Source organism: Triturus cristatus, chromosome 7 (assembly GCF_964204655.1).
Source record: "Triturus cristatus chromosome 7, aTriCri1.1, whole genome shotgun sequence".
Classification (NCBI taxonomy): domain Eukaryota; kingdom Metazoa; phylum Chordata; class Amphibia; order Caudata; family Salamandridae; genus Triturus; species Triturus cristatus.
The window spans coordinates 1,181,662,707-1,181,690,638 of NC_140590.1; the positions used below are offsets into that span (position 1 = coordinate 1,181,662,707).

General features: G+C 45.2%; 1 protein-coding gene across 1 annotated transcript in view; it reads right to left on the reverse strand.

Annotated features, from left to right (window-relative positions):
• Positions 1-27,932, reverse strand: part of LOC146811401 (ras-related protein Rab-35-like) — a 156,075-nt gene that overhangs the window by 55,288 nt on the left and 72,855 nt on the right. The window contains exon 2 of the mRNA XM_085618515.1: positions 12,116-12,166. Coding sequence (XP_085474641.1) covers positions 12,116-12,166 — 51 coding nt within the window. The remainder of the gene's footprint in view (positions 1-12,115; positions 12,167-27,932) is intronic.

A 27,932-nucleotide genomic window follows, 5' to 3' on the forward strand; every position in this document is an offset into this window, starting at 1 on the left:
AAAGGAGGATTGGTGCTTTTTTACCTGCAAAATTAAATACATACAAAAAAAGAAAAAATTGAAAAAAGCTTTTTGCTAAGCTGTTTTGCAACTTTAGATACCATATTTTCTGAGGTATGTTATATTACAATGTGTTTAATGTATGACAATTTTTATATATTTTTTTAAAAAAAGGAGAACCGTGAAAGCAAGATAGTGGACACTTTTTAACGTAAGACACACAAGTGTACCTGTAGGTATATCCCTGCATTGGTGCAGATTTACAACTTTCAGGAATTTACAAAAGTATGTCTAGAAACCCCTATCAAACTTTGGTGAATTTAGTTTTCGGATTAGCAGATATACATGGTCATACATTCCATTCGTGGCGAGTCCACTCAGACTTTCATCCTTTTGAGGTCGATAAAATGAGCATCATTGAGTTGGATAACAAAAACATCTGTTATTTCAGTACAAAGAGCCCCTAGGGTGAAAAAGCGCTTTACAAATACACATGCCAGGTCATATTTATTCTATGTAAACGTTTGCTGAAAAATTGAAAATTAACTTTTTCTACAACCCTTTTTTCCCCCATCCTAGAAAAAGATATACTCCCGACCTTGCCACAAAATACTTTCAACTAACAACTTTACACCTACTTCTAGACCTTGTACATAGATTTACGGAAATGTGGGCAAATCAGAGCCTTGCTAGAATACAAACCCTGATAAAACATGAGAGGCTTCCATAATTTACCACCTCACTGCATCGCACCAAAAGGGACAAGTGGATTTTTGTGCAGGGCATGTGGATTTCTGAAGCATCATGTCCCTTGGGCAAGTAGATATTTCATAAAATTCTACACCCCTTACACGTGTTAGGTTTCTAAATCTAAATTGGTCATGATGCATCATGATGCAAGCATGTGTCATGACATGCACAACTCCCTGGTGACACGTGTGAACACTAGCAACCACCGTGGAATTTGTTTTTTTTCTTTTTTAATCAGAAAACCCCACTTCTGTATTGCCAGCTATGTGCGCATGCTTCTTGATGCAAGTGTGCCATTGTCGAAAAGTACTGGCAAAGTTAACACCTCGGCCTTTTAGAGCCAAAACCTACGGCCTTTCCCAATAAGCAGTCTCGCCTTTCTCAAGAACACTACTTTCAATAAGGAAGGAATCATGGTGATCACCCTTCAACTAACTAACTGTCTCTAAGGGGTTCCAGTGATTCAGTACTGTTCGGACCCAAACTTGTTTTAAAGTAGATTTAATTGCCCTCTACTAAAGTCACCCCAGACTATTAAATGCATGGAGTTGTCTTGCCAATGGTAGAATGTGGGTTGTAGACATGCCTATATTTAAAACCCTTCCCTCTTCTAGCCCTCCTTTACCCTTTTCAATCCAACAACAGCCTAACATGTCCACCGCTCAAATTAATTTCGTATTTCACTATACTAATTCCCCACTAATCCTTTTTGGGTTGTGGAGTAGCGTGCTACCCGCTGAAAAGCGATTCAACACATCATCAGGGGTAGCAAGCACTTGATAAATGCAAACCCTTTCTTCTTCTATCCCTCCACTATCCTTCTCAATCCAAATAGCAAACTCATGTCCACTGCTCAAATTAATTTAATATCTTCCTATACTAAGTCACCACTAACCCTTTTTGGGTTCCGGAGTAGCGTGCTACTCGCTAAAAAAGCGCTTTGGATAGTAAGCGCTACATAAATGCAATTACAATACAATTACAATATCATTGCTCAATAACATTAAATTCCGTGCAATTGGCTCAGTCTGTTGGTTTTTTGAGTTCAACTTCCTCTGCCCCATAACACAGTTTACATCTGGAGTTACATACAACTTTCATCCACGGTACTGCATACTCGTCACAATCCAATGCTCACTCAACTTTTCCCAGTTTTAGAAGTACAAGTTACTCAGCTCAGGAATTAATTGGGCTTCAGTTCTCAAACGAATAATTCCATTTTACTGGAAATAACTCATTCTTGATTGTTTACAAATATGGACAGGATTTGCAAATCCATTGAGATCCTGAAATGTGTGCATTTGGGTTACCCAGAATCTAGTTGGTGGGGGCATCCATAGGTCAGTCGAACTGGTTTCCATTCTTTGAAATTTCTCTCCCAGATCAGCCATTTTGTTTATTTACTTTTTCATTTATGCAATTTTACATATTGCGAACATGCTCGACAGCATTTGAGCGCTTTACGTGAAAATCACTAAGTCATACAATGAGGTAAAGTAACACTAAAGGGACAGTGTATGAAATGCATCACGTGTAATAACAATACAGATATTCAGGGGACTTACAATACAAAAGCAATAAGTATTCTAAACCAGAAAATACTAGGGAATAAATAAACGACTCTTTGAATGGACACTTGTCCGGTCCTTTCATTTTGATGAACTAGATATACGACTTTGCCGTTTGCAGTGCCTACTGGATGTCATGGAGGGAAGTGATTTGGCACCTAGAGGCTTTCCTTACCCGCTGACCAATCATTCTCCAGTATGGGAAATTCCTTACAATGCTTCTGCGTCCGTCCTTGTCCCCTACCAATCCTTGCACTGCATGCAAACGGATCACTGATGATTGCGAAAGGAACGCAGGCAGTGATAATCGGTGCCTTGATCGCAAAATTTCAGTATTCTCCCTGGTGTTCTCCCAACGCCTGGGTCTTAAGTCTCAAAGGAATCGTCCAACAGCCACCGTTTGAGTCCAGCCTTCGTTGGAGGTGGAAGGTGGTCACACAGCAGCCCAGTGACCACTCATAGTTTTGACTCAGTCAAGCAATAACCCCTCACTGTTGCGATGGCTTGTCATCTGGGACAGGAGTTTCTGGCTGTTACCACAGTAATGGTCACCTAAACTGACAATAGATTTGTAACACTCACGTGCGCTTCTCATGGGTATCTTAGCCAATGTTACTGCCCAACCACAAAGTGTGGACCTCAATTTAAGGATAAGTCAGAAGGCGGTCATTCCACCAGCTCACCCAAGCAGATGCCTTCCAACTGCAAATTGCCACCTCAATACACAATTTCCATTTCACAATCTACACAGGAGCACCCACAAAACATGGCTGCCGTGCTGCCACTGCTGAGACATCACCACACACGCCACATATTTGCAACTGCTTATAGGAGACTGCGTCCCCACATGGAGTGTCTGTCCATGTATTTGCAGGTGTGTCTTTTTCAGGGTTGAATAGAATATGGATATTTTTGTTCATGTTTTTACATTTCTGAACAGGTGTTTGTGTCTGCTTCACAATTGTTTCTTCATGGCATATGCATGTGTCATCCGGTGTGTACAAGTTTTTGTGGTCTCCTGTCTGAATGGGTGGTTTTTTGGGGTGTTTCTCATTCAACGTGCAGTGCTTTTAGAGGATTCGGGTCTTTGTTTTAATGATTGGTTCTTCCGATGTATGCAGTTGTTGTGGTGGTCAGGTATTCCCTTGTACAGGAGCCATTAGTACTTTTTGATTCCTGTATGTGGGTGTTTGTTCTTTTTCCCCTCTGTATAAGCGTATTCATGTCTCAAATGTGGGAGATTTGAGGGACGAATCCGAAATCCCAAACCCCTCACTGTCTCAACCTTTCCGGGAGAACTAATATTTAAGTACTTCCACCTCTAGACCCACGCCCTCCACAGACACCGGTGTGTACCCGACAGGCTGACACAGCCTGCATTTCACCTGGTTGTCCCCAACTGCATGCCTTAGAGGAGGAGTACTAGGCTATTGTGAATATTAATGTTAAATAACCGCTATGAAGACTGACTATTACACAGAAAGCACTAAAAAGAAAAATAGTTGCAGCTCATTTTATGTTTAGCTCAAAAAAACAAGGAAAGGCTTTTTGTTAAACGTAATCGGACATAAAAGGAGTAAGGGTGTCAAAAAGCAAGGTTTCTAAATCAAGGATACACTTTAATAGGATTTCAAAAAAGAGTCGCAAGGGACGAGTGGTGAAAATGAATTTTCCCCGTAAAGGAATTAGTTACAGAAGTTTCATTATCTTTGATGCTAACTGACATTACTGTTTCAGGATACTTCACTGTGACTTCATCATAAACATTTTCTTCACTGCAACAAGTATCCCTAAGGATCCAGCTTAAGGTACTCTGGGGCAGATTTAGGTTGCCTGGCGCATCCCTGCAAATCAGCAAGGATGCGCCAGGAATGATGCGTCACGCAAGTTTACCCTTGCGCCACACATGATGCACCGCATTTACAATGCGGCGCATCATGGCGCAGGAATAAACAGATGCGCGACGCATCCGATGGCGTAAGGTTGGCGCAGTGCTTCAGTTGCGTCGCAAGCGCGACGCAACTCCAGCACTGTTCCAACCTACCCTATCCCTATCATGGTGCGTCAAGCCTTACGCCTGCTTCAAGCAGGCGCAGGGTTTTGGCGCATCAGCGTTGGGAAAGTGACTCAGTCAAATCTTATAGATTTGACGGAGTCACTTTTCAGGGGCGTTCCTGCGACGGAACGCCCCCCCTCTGTCGACACGCCCACGTGAAACCTGACGCAGGTTTTACGTGGCGCAGGGCTTTACACCGTGACGCATCTCCATAGATGCGTCACGATGTAAATATGGCGCAACGTGGCGCAGGGTTTACACCGCCGCTGCGTCACAAAAGTGACGCAACGGCGGCGTAAAAGTGGCGCATCTCCGATATAGATCTGCCCCTCTGTACCTTGCACAAGTCCTTCCAAAGGAAAGGCCGTCTGTGTGGAAAATCTGCACTGCAGCTACCCACCTTCGAGGAATTTGAGGAGCGGGATTGTAACCCACCTCTGCCACAGCGATCACAGATGAATAAAACCTGACAGTTTTAGTCCCTAGCCTTTAAAGCGAAGGTGATCAATCCTTATGATATCAACTTAACTCCCTCAAGTTAGAGAAAAAGACCTAAAAACCTCACATTAAAAAAACAAAAAGTTTTAAACATATCAGTGACTGAAAGGAACCAACCCTTCCCCCTGCAATCTCAGAGACAGTTCCTCAATATCTAGCTGATGTGGCCAAGACTTGGAGTCTTCAGTGTTAGCCCCATAGGAACTAAAGGAACCATGCCCTCCACCCGCAGTTCTTGGATTGAACGAATTTAGAGGCAGACTCCACCAGTGAGTGTGCAGAAATGGCTCTGAAGTGGCATGCGTCAGGAATAAACAAAAATTACTAAATTAAAAAAAAATGTCATTAGCCAATGAAAAAATAGTGCCTAATTTAAAGTTCATACATCAAACACTATGGGTGGACAGGAGTCGGGCTGTGCACGAAAGTCTGCTCTCGGGAACAAGTCTCATGAGTCAATTGATAATAAGAAGGAGATCATGGCCGGTCCTGTGGCACAGTCAGCCTGCTCTCCAATGGGAATCTCAGATGATACAGCACAGGCTGTAAGGATATGATCCTCTTTCCTGGGGGTGGTGTATTAATAGCTTGAATTTTACCCAAACGGTACCATGGCTAGGTCCTCATACAGCTGGTGATTGAGAAGACTACAGAGTTTCTCACTGATTCTTTTTAATATGTCTTCCTAAGAAACCAACCTCAGAAATGAACTGGCACTATTGAGTTAGTTTAGTTTGGACACAGCCCACTAGCTTAGCTTTAATTGATGTCTATAGCGAGAGATATAGATATCTCCATTACCACTGGTCAGCTTTTCTCAGCAGCTGTACGTAGACTCAATTGTTCCTCCAGTTCTTTTGAATCATTTGCAGTAGTTGCTTTCCTACCCTAGGTATAGAAGAATGCGATTGGGAGGCGACGTCTATCCAAATCAGGATATCCAAACATTAGTCTGGGTACACAATAACCATTCTAGCCAATCAATGACCTAGCCACCAGAGCAATGAGCAATAAGTGACATATGAAGTCTGTGCTGTGAGCATCTTGTGAACAGGTGAGGCAGCGAGGATTCTTCTATTTAACCTCCATATTCTTGCATCGCAGTGCATCCTATAAGAACTACGATTAGGAAAGGCGTAAGCAGCACCGTCTGATATTCTTTATCCAGAAAAAAGATAGACATTTGAAGCGATTTGACCAGGGAGGCCATGTGAAAAGCAATGGACGCTACTTCTGCCTGACAAATTTTCCATCAATTTGTGACGCACAGGACAAGAAAGATCAATGAACAAAAATACTGAAGTCCAAAAACTGGCTTAGACAGTCAACAGAATAGGAAATTTGCGATTAGCATCCCAAAGGGTAGATGAGCCGGAGGAGACAGTGCAGCAGCCAGAGGAGCATGTTGGAGAAAAATGATCAGTGAATGGCTGATAATACACAAGTAGGCAAAATGTCTATTTTGTGATTGTACAAATGGAGTTCATTTTATACATAAAGGTAACACGCCTCTGTTTTTGAGTAATGGAGGTTGGTCAAAATAGGACATGATCAGGGGCAGCATTTCAGACAGATTTGGATTGGTACCATTCCAAAAGCAGATAACAAATGCAAAAGTGATTGAAGCGATTGACGCCTAATCTAGTGAACAGTTCCCTATGTGTGTGCTTTGCAGCACATCTAGCAATGAGTTGCAGTGCTAGGGCTCAGGACGGTCATCCGGGTACTTGAGTAAATGAGGTCACTCCAATATTGTGCAATGGCGGGGGAAGAGCGGCTGGGGTGAAGGAGCCGAAACACGAAAAGTCCCACGTAACCTAATATTGGTATTTAACCCCGGTTGAAAAGAGTCACTCTACAAAGCTCGACACAGGTCAAAGCAATACATGTCTACCAGTGCCAATGACGAGAGGTTGCGGAATGCAGGAGGCCATCTTGGCGCTGGTCCCAGAAAGTCCCTGGCAGGCTTGCCTTGGATGCGGATTTGGCGCGCCAGCCAAGCAGAGTCATGAAGAAATGCTACAAAATTATCCTCAGAATGAAACATCTAGAGAGATAGCGAGAACATGACTAAAAATAATCACAAAAAACACCATTAAACACACTAAGAAAAATACATGTACGTGCTGGATTTTCTGGATGATACCGGATTAGTATCACCGGAGGAGCCCCCAATCCTGAAGAGGAAGGGGGACAAGCAGCAATGTTGGTTTGTTGGGGTGCGGTAAAGCGGCAGCTTATCAATTTTCAAGAGAAAAGTGGGCCCTGCAATGTTTCAGTGACGTGAGAGCAGCAAATATAGAAGAGATGCCCCTCATGGAGGTTTCTTTGGTCATGTAGTAGTGAGAGCAGGAGGTTAGCAATAGATAACACACTGGTGTATAGGCACAATCTGTGTTGTGATCCAAGACTAGACAAAGAGGTGTCCAGAAGTTGCTCTATTTGGCGGAATGGAGAATAGCTGTAATTTGTCATCTCTCATAGCACTGAAAATGTAGTACCTTGGTTGAGGAAAAGAGTAGTATCTTGTGCAATGGGACTAGTACGCTTAGTTACAGTACAAAGCACTAGTACCTTTTTTCAAACAAAATGCATCGGTATTAAAGGGGTCGGGCATAAGCGGACTCACTGCTGGAGGGTAGGAGAAATATCAGATGGATAGACGTGGCCAGGAGGTCAACAAACAGGGAGGTAGAGAAGGGATACCCGTAAAGGCCAGGGGGGCTGTTATAGTCCATATAGGTTCCCTATATAGGCCCAGGTAACATTGCAAGCTTTCACCTATATTGTTCCCTACATTACATACATAACGGTTCAGAGGAACTGACATGTTACCTAGAAATGACACTGCATTCAGAACGCGGGTTTGCCCCTAGTTCGAATCTCATATATTATGCATGAGGCTTATTGGAAGCACAGCAGGACGAACATCTCCTGTATAATATCGCTGTATAAAGTTCAGGCCCGACGTCATCCTTTAGGCCAACACAGTAACACAGCAAGGTAGGACCCCTGGGGAGACCTATGGGTTTATATACATCATGTGCTTAGAAAGAGAGGAGACCGAGACTTCCCGGCTGACACACTGACCAGAGACGCTGAGGTTCCTGCATGCAGACAACTCCAGCTCGCAGTGGTCTAACATCCCTCACAGGGTGTCCAACTCGAGACCAGGACAGGGTCCCATATTTTCTCATTCTCAGGTAATGGGGTTGACTAGATCCTAGAGGGATTCTTGGCATAACACCTACACAGACGCTAGGTACATTTAGGTACATCTACTTAGGGAGGCATCATAGGAGTACGCACCTTTTATCATGTATTTTATATACTTGTATGTATTCATGATTATTGCAAGATGGTAGAACTATACCACCCATTTGCATTTTTTGTGCTTCTAATCATATCTCTCTGCTACTGTCGAATAGTTGTTGCAGATCATCTATTCTACACTAGAATAACAACTGTTCAATAAATCCTTATTGAAAAAGCCTAGCCTGTTTATTCTGTGCATCTCTCGGAGACAAACGAAGTGACGGAGCGAAAGGTAGTATATTGTTTCCACTATTCGGAGGGATCAGGGTTGTCATGTTCTGAGGTTGCCAAGAACTATTATCTACCCCCTAAGAGGAGTTTCTAGTGGCACTGTGAGCTAGCTGATACAGACAGGCTAACGTATCCAGTGGGGGGTGCTCTGAATCAGTCTGCCACCAATCCCACAGTTTATGTTATCCAAACGCACAGATCCTATATAGGTAATATAGGACTACACGACAGTGCCCTTAGTGGGTTCCGAGGAGTTCACAGGGGTTCTCCTTTTCCTTACTTTGTTGCACCTAAAGGTCGCTGAGGATATTTTTGCCAGAAGAAGATATCTTAAGACAGTTGGTTTCTGTATGGGCATGTGGCTACTAAAGGATCCAAGGGGGTAAGACAGCAAATGGGGAGGACTCGTGTGGCGAGTACTTAGGTGTTAGGGTTAATACGGTGCACGTTGGCTATAGAACAGTGAATAAGAGAAGGGGGCAGCAGTTGCACTGCAGGGTCCCGTGGAAGGGTTATAGAGTGAGGGGGGATAATGCATTAGCCAATGCTTCTGGTTGGGTTGATTTAAAGACACTATAGGAGAATTAAAACTGGGGGTTATAGGCATCCGGTGTAGGAGACAAATGTGATGAAGTGAGGTGCAGCAGGGTATGGAAAGAGGGGGGGGGGTTCAAAAATCAAAATAAATAATAGTAAATAAAGTAATGAATATTCTAATGCCATCCTTTAAGCTGGGTGGAAGGTAGGCCCAGTTACTTCATGAAAATAGAAGGAGAGTGTGTTTCTCTACTTTAAGCAGTAAGGGTGCCGGCAGGCACGTCACTCAGGGATAATGAGATGGGTTTATGGTCTTCAGCATACACTTCGTTTGTGTTATTTCAATTCCAATCGATGGTCTGGGTACCAACTTTCAACCATTTCTATGACTATTTGCAAGCTGGTGGATAGTTGATTTTCAAGGCAATCGTCTGTTTACAGCGTTTCCCCATGTGGAGATGGTCACTTGAAGATTTTAAGGTAGATTCAATGGTAGGGAGAGTATAGAAGGATTGGCCTGATCACTGTGCAGAGACAGAATCTTGGGGGCACAGGGACCCAGCAAGCTGAAAGAAGAGTATGCCTAGAAGGGCTATGAATATCAGCAAGGAGACTGTCTATGGGTCCTGAAAATAGGACAGGTAAAGTCCAGCAAATTGGCAATTTATTAGTAGGTATTGGGAAAGGCAGTGGATCTATAAGTACAGGAAAGGGGTGGCCAGATGAAGAAGGTGTATAAAACTGCTAGAGTAGGAATTATTTTGCACAGGTCACAAGAAAGAAGAGTTGTTGGGTCTTCGGTGAAATTGGACCGGGGTGGAACAGAGGAGGGTGAGGGGCTGCTAGACACAAATGGAGGGTCACTTGTAGGTAGAGGGCATGTTCAGATTTGATTTATTTTCAGTTTGCTCAGATTATAAGGCAACAGAGCCAAGTGCTTCCTTTATGTTGTAATGCGCAGTCCTAGCTCGTTAAAGGGGCTTTTCTGCACTGTATTGGATCTGTTGCTGGTTGCATTATTTCACCCAGTGGAAGCAAAGCAGGAAGGATGCCAAAGTGATTACCCTCTGCTTACATTCACCTCCCTCCACACATACTCCATACAAATGTGGACTAGGCCAGGGTCTCTAAAACAGGGTTTCCCAAACTGTGGGTCGCGAGTTGATTTTTGATGGGTTTGGAAAGTCCGAGCAATAAATAAAGATGCTTTTAAATTCTGTGTTTATCTTGTCACACCTGATAATGCATCTAAGACAGAGGTTAAATGTCAAGCATCATCTTCTGGCAAATTGCTGCTTATTCTTAACAAGGGATTGGTGTTTACTTTTCTTTCTCCAACTGCAAAGTTAGAGGAGTTTTTAAAGTGAATTATGTGACAATCTTCTTGGAGTATAGAGAACGTGAAAAGAACGGCTGTAGGATTTCGTTTTTTGCAACACACTACAAAATGCAAATTCCGGTAAGTCAACTGTATGCATTCAATACTTCGGAAAGCAAAAATGAAGCACATTTTTTTTAATGTTGAAGTGTTGTGGAAGCAGAGTTTTAATAGGATCAAAACAAGACACTTTACTGTTTGATGCACAAATAATAAATATTCACGGAAACCCATTTCCGAACATTATCACTGGACTGCTATATAGTTCTATCAGTAAAACTGAATGTCTGTGCAAAGTTAGTGGCCATTTCAGTGGGAAATGGGCTATCTGTAAATGATTATGTGCTACCACACAATGCTGTAGTTCCATTAATAAAAAATGTTTTAAATCGCGCCCCCCACATATCTTATGTTCATTAAAAGGTGGGTGGGTCTTGAAAGTTTGTCGTTTCAAAAAAGTGGGTCATGGGTCTAAAATATTTGGGAACCACGGCTCTTAACTGCTTATGAAATGTGGCGATACACCGACTAAAGTGTTGCATCATCCAGTTATCAAAATGGACCCCGCTTGAGTCCTTGACTGGCATCCATCTTGTGTGTTCCGGAGAAGTGGACACTGTATTAAGGATGAGTACGACTTCCACAGAATCATCAGGTAGAGGACAGACTCTAATGTTAGAAATGGAAAGCGGTCTCATCCCTTAATAAGCACTGTGGCTGGAGGGATGCTCTATGGCACAGCCTGTTTATAAAGAGGCATGTGTACACCCAACATTAGACACTGCAGCTGTAACATTCCCACGATCCCCCCAGGTAATGCTGGAAAGATGCAATATCTGGTATATAACCATTCTGTTATAACCTTCCTACTTCAACTCTACCATGTATCCGATAAAATATATATATTTATTTTTAGGTCAGGCTTAGACACAGCTGTGGACTTCTCACCAACTTAATGTAATTAAACAAAATCATAAATAAATAAAAACAAACAGGTGAGTTTTGGGTCAGCCTATTTATTTATTGGTCTGCTCCAACTGTGATTTACATGTTGTTTCCTCCCCCACCACAGTAAACTGAACAGGGGTCAGCCCACTTCCAGCATTAGCTCTCACGCACTGCGAGCATTTTTCCCAATTACATGTTCATATCGGTCTAAAAAGAATTGCACTTCAGTGCCAGTGAAGGTGAGCCAATATTTTGCCAATGCTTTTCTGTTTCTATTCTTCTCCCGTACATATTTTTTTTGTTATCCTTGCGTGTTAAACTAGGATTTTAGTAATTCAAAGTCAATAGTACCTTTTCTTTGCAACAATAAAAATCTAAATTTTGTATTTTTTAAAATTGACTAATTTAGAGGAAAACACATATGCTGTTCAACTGAAATTGTAAGAAACAGTTCTTGTTTAAATTTAAAATGTGTATTGCAAGTTTATAGACAGGTGGTTTAGAAGGCAGCATTTTGGGGGGGGGGGGGGGGGGGGGGAGATAATTGTAAAGAAAAACTAAAAAATGGTTGACCGCACTAGCTTGCCAAAGTGCAAATTACTGGCTTTGGTTAAGCTTTAAATAGTTCTTAGTGCTGGAAAGAGGCCGCTTTTGAAGTCACTGCATTTTGTCAAGTGAGGAAACTGAGGTATGTAGGCTGTTCGCCAAGCATTAGCCGCCCACAGTTTCCACATTTTATGCCACCGACGGCTTTTTTATTTTTGTACAACATCCAAAATAATCAGGCGAAGAAGTGAGTAATTAGTGAGGAGGAAGTGACGACTGTGCACTTACCAGAGAAAGTGTTATCTGCAAACCGAAGCAACAGACTACTCTTCCCGACACCTAGGGAGTGAGAAAAGAAACAAGGTCTTAAACAGGGCAAAACAGAACACAACGCACTGGACGTGCGCCGAAGATCTTCGGCACACAGCAAAAGACACTGAAGCTCTACGACACACAGCAAAAGACACTGAAGATCTTCGACACACAGCAAAAGACACTGAAGATCTTCGACACACAGCAAAAGACACTGAAGATCTATGACACACAGCAAAAGACACTGAAGATCTTCGACACACAGCAAAAGACACTGAAGATCTTCGACACACAGCAAAAGACACTGAAGGTCTATGACACACAGCAAAAGACACTGAAGTACTTCGACACACAACAAAAGACAATCTACGGACCAAGCATTAAAGGACTGCAGCAAACATACAATGAAAAGAAAGGCCAAGATAGACTTTCCAGCATACGAGTTCAGATCAGAGTCGAAATCCTAAAACGGTGCTAAATGCTAAGAACAATTACCCCACACCATGGAAGGGAGGGGGTATTAAGATTTTGTTTTTACTGTCAATGTGTTACAAACTTTCAGATATTTCACTCTTCACAATTTGCAAATATTCAAAATTTTAAATGACCTAAGTGAAGTTTTTCTCTGCACTGCAGCCAACCAGTCAGGAAAACGTATACAAGTTTACCTTTTTGGAACGTTTTCTATGGAAATATGTATGCTGTTTTTAGGTCGAGCCTGGGCAGCGCATGCGCTACTCTGCGAGGCATGCTGTATTCAGGTAGGGATTTGAAGCTCCGCCCACTCCCCACCCATATTTTTTATTGGCTTGTGTCATTGTGGACTGTAAACTGTGGCGGTTTATTGGTCAAAAGACTTTGTAGTCTCTCCTTAGCACCGCCTTATTTCATTTTGTAACCTCCTATGGCGGCACCCAGTTACGTGTGTTGTTTCTCAGCAGACTTTAATTACAACCTCCAAGCACTATTTTATCAAATAGATTTGTCCTGCCTGCTGTTGCAGGCAGGACACGCTCTCTACTAACGCTTTTATTTTCATTTTTATTGCATGAACGCATTTGCAATGCAATAGGTCTCGCATTTGTGAGAGTTTAAGCTATTGGCATTGTAAATGACCATCCCTTTTATTTATCCGTTTTAAAAACAACACAGAGCTATTGGCATTGTAAATGAAAATGCCTTCTATTTATAACTCTCGTAAATGCGAGACGTATTGCATTTCAAATGCTTGTTTTCAATGTAAGTTTACCATACGCTGAGTTTTTCTTGATAATGAAATTCTGAAAGAAAAGAACACTAACTCCACCTGTAAAACCATTATGTTAGTAATAAATAAGGACTTTAACATTTTACAAAGTAGTCTTTCGAAAAAAAGAAAGAATAAAAAGAACCCCACCCGTCTAGAATTAGGCATGAGCAGAAGAAATGATCAAGCAACAATTCGAGGGCCAACAACCGCTTGGGGCTTTAATATTGAACCTGTAGATGCGTGGCTGGTGCACACTATTACTACAGATGCTAATGGCTTCCCACCCTTGTTGTCATGGGCAGTTGTTGGCCTTATTCTCGAACTCCAGGGAACCTATAAATGCCGATTTACACAGGTTAGGACCATGCCACATAATCAATACTGCCCATCTGGGTTGAGGTTTCTGATACTTTACATATTTCAGAGAAACTGCATGCATTACACCTGCAGAGCGTAGCTTCAGGGGGGTGTTTGGGGTGTCACCCTCCCCGCCCCAAATATATTCTGTAGTAATTAGTTGGGTATAGGCTGTGCTTGAAATGGAAAAATAGAAGTGCAGGTACTCTATACCAGAGTACCTGCTTGTTTGTGAGAAGTGCCGGTACTCTCCCTCTCAAAATACAAGCACTCCCTCTCTCCCTACCCTTAAAACCAGGTTAGTTTGAAAACTGTTTTAAGTACCCATAACTATCAGCACTCCTCCTCTCGCCTTCCACTGCATCTTAAGCCTCCCCCCCCCCCCCCGTGTCCTACATCTCATTTTATTTTAACAAGATATGCCAGCGTGATTGTTGACAAATCTGAAACGTAACCCCCCCCCCCCCCCCAATTCTTACTGACCAAGCTACGCCACTGCACACCGGCATGCTCCATGCTCCTGGTACACATTTGTAAGCCAGCATGCTGTACTTTTAATGTTGCTGTTAACATCTTGAGATCTATACATTTAAAATGTAGCCCCCAGACAAATGGATTTTGTTTTGAAGCCATCAGCATGCTGCAGATTGGATAAAGCAGGGAAAGCCTGCAGCTCTTATACTGAAACAGATATAAGTGCAAATAACTACATAGAAACAGAGCAAGGTATTGGTCATGGTACTTCTTTTGAAACTACTTAAAGTGTATTGTGGCTGTAAAACTCAACCTTAAAAGAATAAAGGAAATTGCAAGCATTAACCTTCGCACCGCTGATGCAAACAAACAGCACGGTGGAACCTTGCATCTGAGGCTGCACCTGCACTCTTAGACTCCACACAAGGCGGAGACGGGCTGTCTGATCAAATGTGCGCCAGTACACGAGTATGCCCCCTGGAGGTGGAGACGGACCGTGCCCTATGTCTCTCATCATTGTATCTCTCTTTGTTGAACTCCGAGTTAAGGCATGCTCAGCGTTTACACAGATACACAAACCCCAGCGCAAACGCAGACACATCAAACGTACAATTCAGGCATCTGCTCCAAATGTGCACGCTCTGTGGAGCAAAAATCAGGACAAAGCCCAGCTGCAGTCCACTTCTGCTCATGACCAGTAGATTCACGTCACTCAAACCAATCTGCATGCCTTCTAGGCGCTACATGATCACAGATCTACACTCGAAGATGCGTCTGCAGCCTTGAGGTGGCTACATACAGAGCTGTGTTGGGCAATCTGAAAAAATGTTCACCATCCTCTCTAGGGAAATGGGCTTCTCATTGGCTGCCTCTGGGACGGTGATGAACCAAGAGCCTCCTTCTACAATCAAAAAAAGCCACCCTACGATGGGTGGGGCCTGGAGTAGCAGGAATTCAGAGATGCTACTGAGCAACTTAAATGATCCCATCAATGACAGGATATTTGTGGACAGAGGTGAAATTCAGCATGCTAGAAAGTCTGTGCTTAGTGGACTGGTTATACAGAATGGCCTCGTCAGAGGCACTACCCAGGGTTCCTAGGACCCCAATACATTCCTGACGACATGCAATGGAATGGAATGGATCCAATGGAAGTTGAAACCCACCCATGAAATCACACAATGGCACAGGAACTGGTTAGCTAAGTTAAAAAACGAATTCGTTTCAAGGCATAGGACATGACTGGAATCACAAGGCTGGGTGATCTATGGTAAAGGAACCCATAAAAAAATGCTATGAGCAACATACACACGAATACCAGTTCTTGTGATACCTATAGCCAAGGAAGGCTCCAGAGACTCACATTACTAGACCAGCAATTACACCAGAGCTCGGCCCACTGCAACCAAAAGTCACAGTGGAGTAACTAGAAAGAAAGGGGATTTTCTAGTAGGTCTACAGGTCACTAGAATTTAAAAATCCTGAACCTGTTAGCCGACCTGCGAACCAAACGTGAGGGAGATGTGCAAAGGCTGGACAATGAAGAGTGGACGGAAGCTAAAATAGCAGCAGAATCGCTAGCCATTATTTCTTTGCGCCTTCACTTCATTCAATTTAAATAATTTCATCTAATTCATTCCACCCCAAAAGGCTTTCGAAAATGAATGGAAGCCACGACCCTCAGTAGTAAAGGGGAAATATTACATTTGGGACTACCCTATTAATACATTTTGGTCACGCACACACAACACACTTGGGGGGGAATAAATCTGGGATTCCAATCAACGTTCACTCCAAAAATAGCAATTGTTGTAATCAAGGACGACACAAAGGGGTTTTACGCACGCCTGCACACTAACAGCAAGAGGCATGATGACAGCCAAGAGAGACACTACAAGATACTGGCGCTCAGACTGCACAGCCATTTGCCGAATGATTGAGAAGGATGGACTATTGCGCAGAAGCAGAAAAAAAAACACAAACAAAAAACTGGATCTGTAAACAAACCAACACATTTTGGTGACCATGCACTCAGTTATTTAACTGAATATATTTCATTTGGAAACTAACACCATGTGTCAGATCAATCGTTTCATTATACACGACGTGTAGGAACGTGAGAACGGAGTGTGATGTCATGCTGAAACTGTGTTTAGTCTTTTAAAATTAATCTGAACAGTCTATTAAAGGGTCTAAGTGCTTCTGGGGAAGTTTGTTAAGTGCTTCCCGCCCTGACGCGTGAATGACTGAAGGAGAGGATCCCCCAGCTGGCCCTTCAGGGACAGTGAAGTGAAAAGGCAGAGGGAGATGGGCGGGTCCAGGCGAGCCTTCTGGAGTGGTTAGATAAAACACAGCCTGACCTCAGCACAACACCAAACGCAATAACAGTGCTCATAATAACGAGTCAACACAAATAACGAAGTGTTTTTATCAAGTGTGTGGGTTAGACAAGGGGCAGGCGTATACGGTGCCACTCTAGGTCCAGAGCTCAGGCAGTATCTTGCTGCACTCTATCTACTGCAGGAGCATTTTCTTGCCCCGATAGGGAAGCCACTTGACAGAAGATGGTGTGCGGAGGTGGTGTGTGGTCCTGGGATGGGAGTGTGCAGGGCTCTAGGGCTTGAGCTCTTGTGGTGGACAGTAAAGAAGGTGAGATGTTTCAAGCCACATTGTGGCAGCAGAGCAATTGTATCCTGAAATTACCCATGTACCGCACACCCCACTTGTGTCAGATTTCCTCCACCGCAAATGGGAGATCCTGTGCGAATCCCTTGAAATGCATTACCCTACACCTCCCGCGGCTCGCAGGGAGCTTACAGGGCCCACCTCAAATTCCGTTGGAGACCGTCTTTTCTCCCGTAACCTAAAGAGGACTCCTGGGCATCTCGTTCCTTGAAGGCAGCCATGTTTCTTAGATTTTGCATTGTATGCTTCATAGAAGGACATTTAAAAAAAGATAACGAATCTGTATACCAGCAGTAAGATACACACAGAGAAACATCAATGTAACCATAATTTGTAGGAACTACACTATGCATTAGTGAAAAACGTTCAGCAATAATCCACACCCTTGTAATATAGCTTAATCACTTAAAGTATGCGCAACATTAACCCTACTCACCCCCATTATCGGTGCAAGAACAACTACAAGTAGTCACTTCAATATAGAACGTCATTCATCTTGTTTTTTTAACTTCAGTGCCATACAGAATATATATATCACGAAAGCACTAGCGGTTGCTGGGGCGCAGCCCAATCGTCGTTGGTGCCCTATTCTGGCGTCCCCGCTTACAATGGTTATAAATCCACCAAACTCCACTGATAAAGCACGGGTTGGCACTCCAACACGGTAAAGGTTTATTAAATGCAAAATGGCAATGTCTAACTATGGCGTGTTTTGGCTGTACAACAGCCTTGGTCACATGACCTGATGTGGGAGGTACGGAGGGAGCGAAGGTGAGAAACTAACACTACGAAGGTGCAGGGAACAAACAACTGGACAGCAGGGGGGGTGGAACAATGGGAGGTGGTCAGGGGGTGCATGTTCAAAAGGGAAAAAAAAAAAAAAAAGTACCACCAGTAGGAATCTTCAGCCAGTTAAAGGGCACTGGCAGCAGACAGGAAGCTGCACTATGTCCATGCGCCATGATAGACAACACGTAGAAGCCCCTGAAGGAAGCTGGAAGCTGTGCAGAATCGGCAGAAATGCCAGCACTGTACAGCATAGGCCAAAAATAAACAAAAGGAACAATGAAGTGGCTAGATCATTTTTTAGGCATACGCCACAAAATACGCAAACGAATGCGCTTGATGCAGAGCTTTTTTTTTTTTTAGATTGGAGAAAGCATGGTACAAAAAAATTATATTAGTGTGAAAGCTTTTATTCATAAAGCGGAAGGGCTGGCATCAATTTGCTACCTGTCACTCTTTAAAAAAAAAACACAAAAAAAACCTCAAATTAATAAAACCATACCACACTTGAAGAAGGGGCCAAGGGAGGAGCTGGTCAAGTTAGCAGGAAGTGAGGGAGCAACAAGAAGGGAGGGGAGGACACTCACAAGGAAGACAGCATGGCAGAGAAGGGAGGAGCACTTAGGTGACACTAAAAGAAACGGGAAAAAAACAAACAGCAGCATGGGACAATTCTGCAAGATAGTCAATGGAGGTCAACTTACAGAAGACTTTGAAATGAGAACCAGAGTCCGCGAGGGTTGTTTGCTCTGGCATTTTCTCGTCCTGTTGGCCATAAACTGGATCATGAAGACAATCACAGCAAGGAGAAGAAATGGGATCCATTGGGCACCTTGGACGCAGCTACACAACCTGAACTCTGCAGACGACCTGGTCCTACGCTTGCATACACATATGCAGATGCTAGAGAAGACCGACAAAGTGGCAGCCAAATCAGCACAACTTGGCGTCAACACCCACAGGGGAAAAACCAAGATCCTGAAGGCAAACCCGGTTAGCACAACTGCAGTCAATCTTGCAGGCGAAGCACTGGAAGAGGTTGAGACCTTCACCTACCTGGGCAGAGTCACAGAGAAGCAGGGCGGCACAAACGCCAATGTCAAGAATCGGCAAACCAAGGATTGACTTTATTCAGTCAAAGAAGATCTGAAACGCCAAAGCCCCAACATTGCAAAACAAGGTCAGGCTTTTTAACACCAACATAAAATTGGTCCTTCCTTATAGAAAATAAATTTGGAGGACAACAGTGACCACCACTAGCAAAGTCTAGAGCTTCATCAACACCTGTCTGAGGAAAATCCTCTAAATCATTGGATCAAACACCAGCAGCAAAAAACTACCTATGGCAGCAGACTTTCCAACTCCCTGCTCATGAAGATATCATGAAAAAACACTGGGGCTGGATAGGTCACACCCTCCGCAACCCCGCATCAAAAAAAAACAGTCAACCCCTCACATGGAACACTCAACATATAAAGAAATGCCGAAGGCCAATAAACACCGGGCAAAGAGGCCTCGAGCAGGGCTGGCTCTAGGACGGGGTGACCAGTGCCACTGCACAGGGTGCTGACTCTTCGAGGGGGTGCCATGTTGGAAAGTATTTTCTGGTTTCAAAACCACCTGCTGCTGCATTGCTGGCCTCCGCAATTTTCATACACAAAAATGTCAAGACGACTCAGTGATTCCTGTTATTGCCAAAGAGAGAAGGAGTTTTGTCAAGTGGAAGTTTTAACTCATTTTATAGTAGCACAGAGCGTTAATATCCCTGCTGCAAAGAATGTGTACCAAGCACATCACAAAGTGCCTATAGTTTAAATAGGTCAGTGATTTTGTCAGAGAGATCCTTTTGTTACTAGCTGTGTAGATGTTAAAATCCTAACATGGAACAATGAGCTAATAACTGTCAGCAAAGAGCTGTATGCAAACTGCAAGGTATACATTAGAGCATTATGAGGTTTCCCCCCCCGTCTTTCATTATTCTAAGGTTTCAAAAACGGTTCATTTTGGTAAACAAAAAAAAACTTATTAAATGTAACCCCCAACCAAGGGGTTGTTTTAAATTCTGAGTTTGTGCTTCTCTAGACCAGGCATTGTTCAACTATAACGTCTACCAAAATGGATGAGATTCAACTGCTACACCTTGTAGTCCTCTGTATTCTGTAACATTTCCTATACATTGATTTACACACCTATGATGGATTGTGTGTAGTGTATGTGACGTAAAGTGCTCCGATACCCTACACTGGTATAGGTGGCGCTATTAAATACATCAGAGAGTGCGCTTATGGAGACTTGAGGGGACACTGTTAAAGGGTAGTAGTGAAGGAGTCTGTGGGGGGCGCCCGTGGGGGGCGCCAACAAACATTGTGGCACAGGGCGCCACCAGCGCTAAAGCCGGCCCTGGCCTGGAGGCTGACTGCAAGATGAGTTACACCTGGAGTTATGCCTCACATAATTTGCCTTTTCTTTCTGAATACTTCACTCAACCATGCCACATAATTTGGCCCTCTCCTGCCAAATAATTCCAGTGGCCCTGCCTATACCCCAGGAGGGGAAGAAGGCATTAAGTAAATAATGGGACAATTAGTTTAAAGAGCGCTAAATTGTCAACCTCCTAACAACTCTCCCTCAGTACTGGTAAACGCCCCTTCAGCGTCGTTATTTTTCACAACATTGTCCATTCCCTCTTGTCCGCATTAGCCAGAGCTGGCAAGGGCGGATATTTACCATATTTAAGTTCTACTGCTCTTGTGAGGCATGAGTGGGGCTCCCAGCAGTCTCTACGAGGCGCCCAGGCTGTTCCAGTGGAGTTTGCTATTTAGCAGTACTAACGCAGGGTGCATGCTACGTCATGAGGAGAAGTAGCCTTGAGACTGGAATCAAAAATTAGCTAGCATTCGCGCCAAGAATTTTCAATTCTATTAAGGACAACGGGTGGGTAAACATGAACAATCATATTGTGCATAGCCGGGTGGGATAATCCTCGCCTCCGTGTCCTTAATAGAATTGAAAATTCTTGGCGCGAATGCTAGCTAATTTTTGATTCTATTACAGGACCGGAGGCTTCGGATTATGCTAGTTTAACGCTTATTAAATACCACAGATGTTATATCTCCCACCGGCTTATAATAAAACTGTTTGAATGTTGACTCTGAAGACCAATCCGCACAATGCATAATGTCCTGAATACTAGAACCCAGCATAAATGACTTCGACGCCATTGCACCTCGCACAGAATGTGCGCCAAACATTTGAACATCAACACCTGCTTCCTTCATAACATAACGTAGCCATCTGGCTATAGTTGCAGCCGTCACCGGTTTAAAAGGTTTTTGTATTGCAAGCAAGAGCTGCGTAGAACCCTCAGACCTCAAAGGTCGGGTACATTCCTCATAGGTTTTCAAGCATTGGACCACACATAATTTTTCATTACTCGGAAAAGCATTATACTCAATGTGTCTAGACAGTGTTTTAGTACGACCCGTGATAGTAAAGGAAACCCCCTCCGGGGTAAATACTCTACCTGTAATATCCAATGCTCGCACATCCGATGAGCGCCTACAGGCCGAGAGGCACAACAGCATCGCCAATTTTGCGAAAAGCTGTTTTCTTGACAACTGACTATTCACTGGCCAACTGTTGAACAAAGAAATGACCAAGGACACATCCCATAAGCCCGAGTATTTGGGCTTGGGAGGATTTGCCATCCGAATACCCTTAAGAAGCTTGCATACCATAGGATGCATGCCCACCGGCTTTCCATCCACCGGCGCGTGCCCCGCCGAAATGGCCGATCGGAAATTATTTACAGAGCGGTAGGCAAGGCCACTCGCCGCCTTTTCCGAAAGAAAATTCACAATATCGGATAGTCCGGTCCCCACGGGATCCAGACTCCGTTCCACGCACCAACCCATCCAGCTTGTCCAGGCTGATGAGTATCGCTTCCTGGTGGAAGGGGCCCACGCTTGCCTGATGAAGCCTGAAGCTGCTTCCGAAATTCCCGGCATTTCCCACTGTTGCCGGAAATTCTCCATGCCATCAGCGACAACCTCTCCGATGTGATCAGAGGATGCTGCTCCCCGTGAGGTCCCAGGAGGAGAGACTCCGCCCAAGGGAGTCTCCTGGGAAGATCGCAGCTCATTTCCAGCAGTATCGGGAACCATGGTTGCGATTTCCACCATGGTGTCACTAAGATCACCTCCGCTTTCTGCCTGAGAACATGAGAGGTTACTCTCGGAATGAGGAGGAACGGCGGGAAGGCATAATTCACTGCTCCCGACCAATCCTGGAGGAACGCGTCCGTGGCTGTCGCCACTGGATCCGGTCTCCAGCTGAAAAAGTGGGGAATCTGTCGATTCAATCTGGAGGCAAACAGGTCCGTTTGACACGGGCCCCAAAGCCTCTGTAGCCAGTGAAACATGCTCGGCATCAGCTTCCAGTCGCTGTAATCCCTCAGATATCTGGAGTTCCAATCCGCTATGAGGTTGGACTGCCCTGGAATGTATTCCGCTATTACTGTTATTTGGTGACGCAGGCAGTAGTGCCAGAAGTCCTTGGCAATCTCCACTAACAGGGGCGATCTCGTTCCCCCCAGCTTGTTTATGTATCTCACGGCCGACACGTTGTCCATTCGTAACAGAATGCAGCAAGCCGTCTGTTTGGGCGACAGCGTCCGAATTGCAAAGGAGCCCGCTAGGAGCTCCAGACAATTGATGTGTAATTCTAACTCCTGGGGAGACCATCTTCCGCCTGTGGAAATGTCGCCACAACGCGCTCCCCAGCCCCAACGACTGGCGTCGGACTCGATGACTACTTCCGGCAAGGAGCCGAAGATGGCCCTGCCGTTCCACGCTTCCACGTGCCCCAGCCACCATTGCATCTCGTCTCGAACCTCCTGAGAGATCGGTACCAGGTCCGAATAAGCTAGACCCTTCTGAAGGTGCTGAATTTTTAGTCTCTGCAATGCCCTGTAATGCAGTGGTCCTGGAAATATTGCTTGTATGGAGGATGCCAATAAGCCCACTATTCTGGCTATGGTCCTGAGGGACACCATCCGCCTGTCTAACATGGCTACTATCTCTTTCCTGAGATCCTTGAGTTTTGCTTTGGGAAGGTGCAACTGCGCCTTCTTGGAGTCTATCACAAACCCCAGGAATTCGGTGCTGGTGGACGGGGTTAGAGCAGATTTGGTCTGATTTATTACAAATCCTAGACTCTGTAAGAGAGCCATTGCCATTTGCAAGTGTTGCAAAACTAGAGTCGGGCTGTGAGCCATGATCAGGATATCGTCCAGGTAAATGATCATGCGAATCCCCTGTTCTCTCAAATGCGCGACCACCGGCTTCATCACCTTGGTGAAGCACCAGGGAGCCGAGGAAAGCCCGAAAGGAAGGGCCAAATACTCGAACCACCGACCTTTCCACTGAAATTGTAGGAAACGGCGGTGCGGAGGAAAAATAGGGATGGACAGGTAAGCATCTTTTAGATCCAGCCTGACCAGCCAATCTCCCGGTTTCAAGAGATCTGCCAGAAGGTGTATCCCTTCCATCTTGAAGTGTTTGTATACTAGAAAATGGTTGAAATCCCTCAAGTTCAAGACTAGTCTGTATCCACCTCCCTTTTTCTGGACCAGAAAAACGTTGCTGCAAAAGCCGTGAGGTTTGTGATCGCACAAAGCTATTGCGCGCTTTTGCAGCAAGGCCTCTATTTCTTCGTCTATAAAATTGCATTCGTGTTGGGAAAAATGGAGAGGCCTGGGCCATGTGTCCTGACAGGGAGGCTCGTAAAATTCCAGATGGAATCCCTGAACCGTCTGAAGCACCCACGCATCCTGGGTCAGAGTGCGCCAATTGTGTAGATAATACTGAGTGCGACCCCCCAATGGCAGAAGAGACAAATCTGTTACACTCACCTGAGGAATTCTGTGCGTGGAAGCCAGCTCTGTTCCCGCCACTTTGGAATCTGCGCTTGTTGAAGCGGCGGCGGGTGGGGTAGAAGGTACCCCCTCTGGTAGAATCCCAGTCACCTCTTCCTCGTCCGAAATCACCTCTTGGGGGACCTTGGTTGGCGAAGCGGCCTGACGAGCGTCCCCTACCTCGTCCGGCCCTATTGAAAAGGCTCTGGGTAAACACCTTCTTTATCCCCGATTGAGCCTTGTCCAGCGACGTGAAAGTCCCTACATACTTTGACACGTCCTTCACGAAACGGTCCCCGAACAAATTGCCCTCCGCCAGCGGGCCTGGCTCAGCCGCGGCTAAATCAGTGAGATTAGTGTCCATGCGCATGAGCAGGGACTTGCGCCTTTCTGTTGATATGGCACAGTTGGCATTACCCAGCAAGCAGATTGCTCGCTGTGCCCACCCGGCTAAGATATCCGGATCCACTGGAGCTGCCGACTCTTTGGCCACCAAAGCCATCTCTAAAATCTTCGCGAGGGGACCCACGACGTCAAGCAGCTTATCCTGACACCCTCGCCAGGCCCTGTCTATCCCCTTTTTGGGGTCTCTTGCGAACTTTTTCAAAAACGTGAGCAAGCTTACGTCTATCTCCGGTGTCTCTGCTACCTTATCCGGAAGATCCGGTCGAGGGCATTCCGACCGAAGTCTATTCCTGACCTCCTTGTCAAACCCTTTTCGAATATTCTCATGTAGGTAGTCGATCACCTCCGGCGCTGGAGTCCAGTCAGTAGACCTCGGGTGCACTATCTCGCTAGGGTTGAAAGTGAAAGGAGTAGTGGACGCCGTCTCCGAAGGAGCCGGAACCACCTTCTTAGCCCTCTTCTTAGGGGGGGACTCTTCGTCCGTGGTATTGGTATCGGTATCAGTAGCAGTGGTGGTGGAGTCAGTGTCCGCATAGACTCTCTGCTTACTCTTGGCCTTTCCGCCAGCCGAATACGCGTGGTCGCCACCCGCGGGTGGAGGAAGAGTATCCAGGGTCGTGGCATGTGGCCAGCGGCGCACTTTTGCCTGCTCTGTGCTCGAGCGTCCCCCGTGCTTCTCTTTGGTAAAACCATGGCGTTTAGCAAAACTTTCCAGCTGCTTGGTAATCGGTTTTAAAGCAGCCGCCAATGCTTGATGTACAGTCGAAGGAACTGTAGTCTCCAGTGCCCTGTTGACAGAGGATTGGACCGAAGCGTCCAGAGCCTCTACTATATTGTCCTCAAGGACAGTCTCCTGCTGTCCCTCATAATAGACATCCTCCTCATCCTCCTCGTACCGTGCCCACTCATTCATGCTTGCAAGGTGTAGGAACTGAACCAATCCACCAGTGGCAGAGGAGCCAATAATGATATAGTCCTGGAGGAGTAATGGGGGGGGCCAGCCCAGGTGCACACCAACAATCTTGTACCTAGCCCCCTCAGCAGATGCTGTATTTATATTCTTGCAGCCTTTTCAGGCGTCAGAGCCAATTTTAAACGATTTCTGGAGTGTGTGCTCACTCCTAGGGCGACTTCTCTTTCAGCCAGTCAGGCGTCACAAGTACGGAGCGAAAATGCGCTCCCAAAACCCCCCGGGAGCCGAGCTCGGCGTGTGCAGCCCAACGCGAGCCCAAATCCTACTGAAAACTAGCCCAAATGGGCTTCGCGTGAGCTGCACACGTCGGCCGGTAACCATCCGGCTCTACGTGTCCTCGGGCGATGAGGGAAGCCCTCGACACCGCGCTGAGCGCGCTGGGCCTTAACGGTCCGATTTAATGCCGCCCAGCGGCGCGGTACAAGTATGAGAAGCTCGCGCTTCTTAGCGATGCCATTGATATCGGGGAAGTAATATCGACGATCCCCAGCTCGCGGCGCAGAGCGCCCCTCCACCAACGCTGAATCGCGTGTGATCAACCTCGCTATCTACCATCACAAGTAAGCACTGACTCTGGCAAAGCGCAGCGCGCTGAAGCAGTATTACGACAAAATCGTCTCACATAAAAATAATGAAATCGAGGGGTACTTAGCTCGTGCTGTGAGCAGCAAAGAAAGAGGAGGCTGGGACAGTGACCAGGGCTCTTATGGAGGGCTAAGGAGGCGTGGCTGACGCAAAGTCACATGGACAACGTAGTTGTTTTACTAATTGTATGTTTATTGGCTGCTGTGAGTTGATACAGTAAAGAAGGAGAAAGCATAATCCGAAGCCTCCGGTCCTGTAATAGAATCCGCCCTCCGCCCACCTCCCACTTTCTCGCTTCAATCATTGGTTAATACGGAGTTGTGTACAGGCGGGGAGCGGGCAGCTCAGATGAAGACTCTCACGCAGACGTAGAAGCCCATCCGGGAAACGAGGATGCACTGTGCGGTCACCTTCACACGTGCAACCTGGCGCCAATATTATGCAGTTCCACGCGCACGTCTACCAAACTTATTTCAGGGGCTCCAAACCCCTTAAGAGAGCTCATTTATCTGGAACGTTATAGAATTCCGCACAGCTGAATACATACCACTAACTCCGCTGGGTTAGAGCCTCCCAGACCTCGCCCAAGAGCAGAATCTAGCCCTTTCTCCAAAACAAACAGATAAAATGGCAAATTAAGTCAACTATGGCAATAGGAAAAGCAAATCACACAAATGAGGATTTTAACTTTTAAAGAAAATAAAAAAACACGTCATCCTGCTCATATGCATAAAGTTTTTGGGAAATGCTAGTTTTAAAAAATATTTACTCAAAATATGCACATTTCACAAAGACAATTAGAACGATAGTGACATTATAAAAATTAACGTTTTTACCGGGAACGCGTGCCAGAGCTGTGCTTTAACAACCTATAACAAATAACTGCCAGCTAATCAGTTGTCCTTATGTTAACCTTGGAATGACTAACATTTATTTAACCAGGCTGGGATTTAAATCTGTGGCCTGCAGGGCACAGATCACCGAAGCAGGAACTCAGCCGCAGAGCTATCTATGGAAATACCCATCTCGTTTACTGGAACACGGAGGAAGAAAAAAACTCAACAGGTTCCAGGAAAAAATAACAATGCTGCTGCTTCAGGATACAACCATTTTCCGGTTGTTTTCCTATTTACAGAAAAAAGGCTAGTATCTGTAACCTAGTTTTAAAGCATTTTTAAAGGCTATCAAATCCCAATTTTTTCTAGGACAGATTATCTGCCCTGGTAAGCGAATTTCATATCATAATTCGCCCTGGACATTTACAAAAAAAAAGAGAAGCAAGTCCTTCGTATAATAGTCATTTTCATCGTCAATCAAAAAAGTTTAGCTAGTGTCAGATGTGTTTTATAACGGTCACAGCAGCCCAGGAAAACAAGCATTAGCAAACCCAACACGAATCCCCTGTGCAGGCTATTGGGCTTTTTCAATGCTTTTCGCCATGTTGCACAGCTGAAAGCTTTAAAAACAAAGCGCTATGACTGAGCCAGCTCTGACCGCATAATAGTGCTTTTATTTTATTTCTTAAATTGCTGGCGGGAGGCATCCCAGAGAGAACAAGGGAATGCATGCCTCCTGCCAACAATAAAATAAAATATAAATCATATCGCAATGACGCAGCCAAATTTGGATTTCATGATTTAAGAACAGTTAGCTTTTTTCTTGGCAATAATAAATTAAGGGCGAATCACACAAAGTGTCCACAAACTGAGCTGCTTGTGTCGTTCTCACTAGACCTCGTTTGCTAGGGAGAATCACACAGACTGTTCCTAGTTGTGGACCTTTTTAGGTCTCGCCTGAGCCAGCGCATGCGCTGTACTGTGAGACATTTAGTAAGTGGGGTTTTCAAAGTGCCACCACACGCTTTTGCTGGCCTAGCGCTTGCGGTTACGCACGCGTGCAGCCGCCAGCTTTCAGCGCCCAAGGTGCCACCTGGAGTGCGATCACTCACTTCTGCTGCGGATCACTTTTACTTTCGGCCGTGCGCACACACAACTCCCGGTCGCGGCCGCACGTCTTGCTTGTTTTTATTGTGGCTTGCATGCATGTAATGGCTGCTCCGGCAGCCTCTCCTTGCTTCAGTCCCCCCGCCTCATTGCACACTTCCGCTCGGGGAGCCTCCCCTCACTTCTGCCCCCCCACCCCACCCCACCCCCACCAGCACACGTCCGCTCGGGCAGCCTCTCCTCGCTTCAGCCCCCCGCTTCGGAGCACACGTCCGCTCGGGGAGCCAGGACTGGGACTTCTAAGCATAGTGAGCCTTTGGGACACTGATACGCGACACCATACCGCCATGTGGCATCACCCTGTCTGGTGATTAGCGTCTATACACCGACTTCTAATAATAACTAGTGTGATACTAAACGAG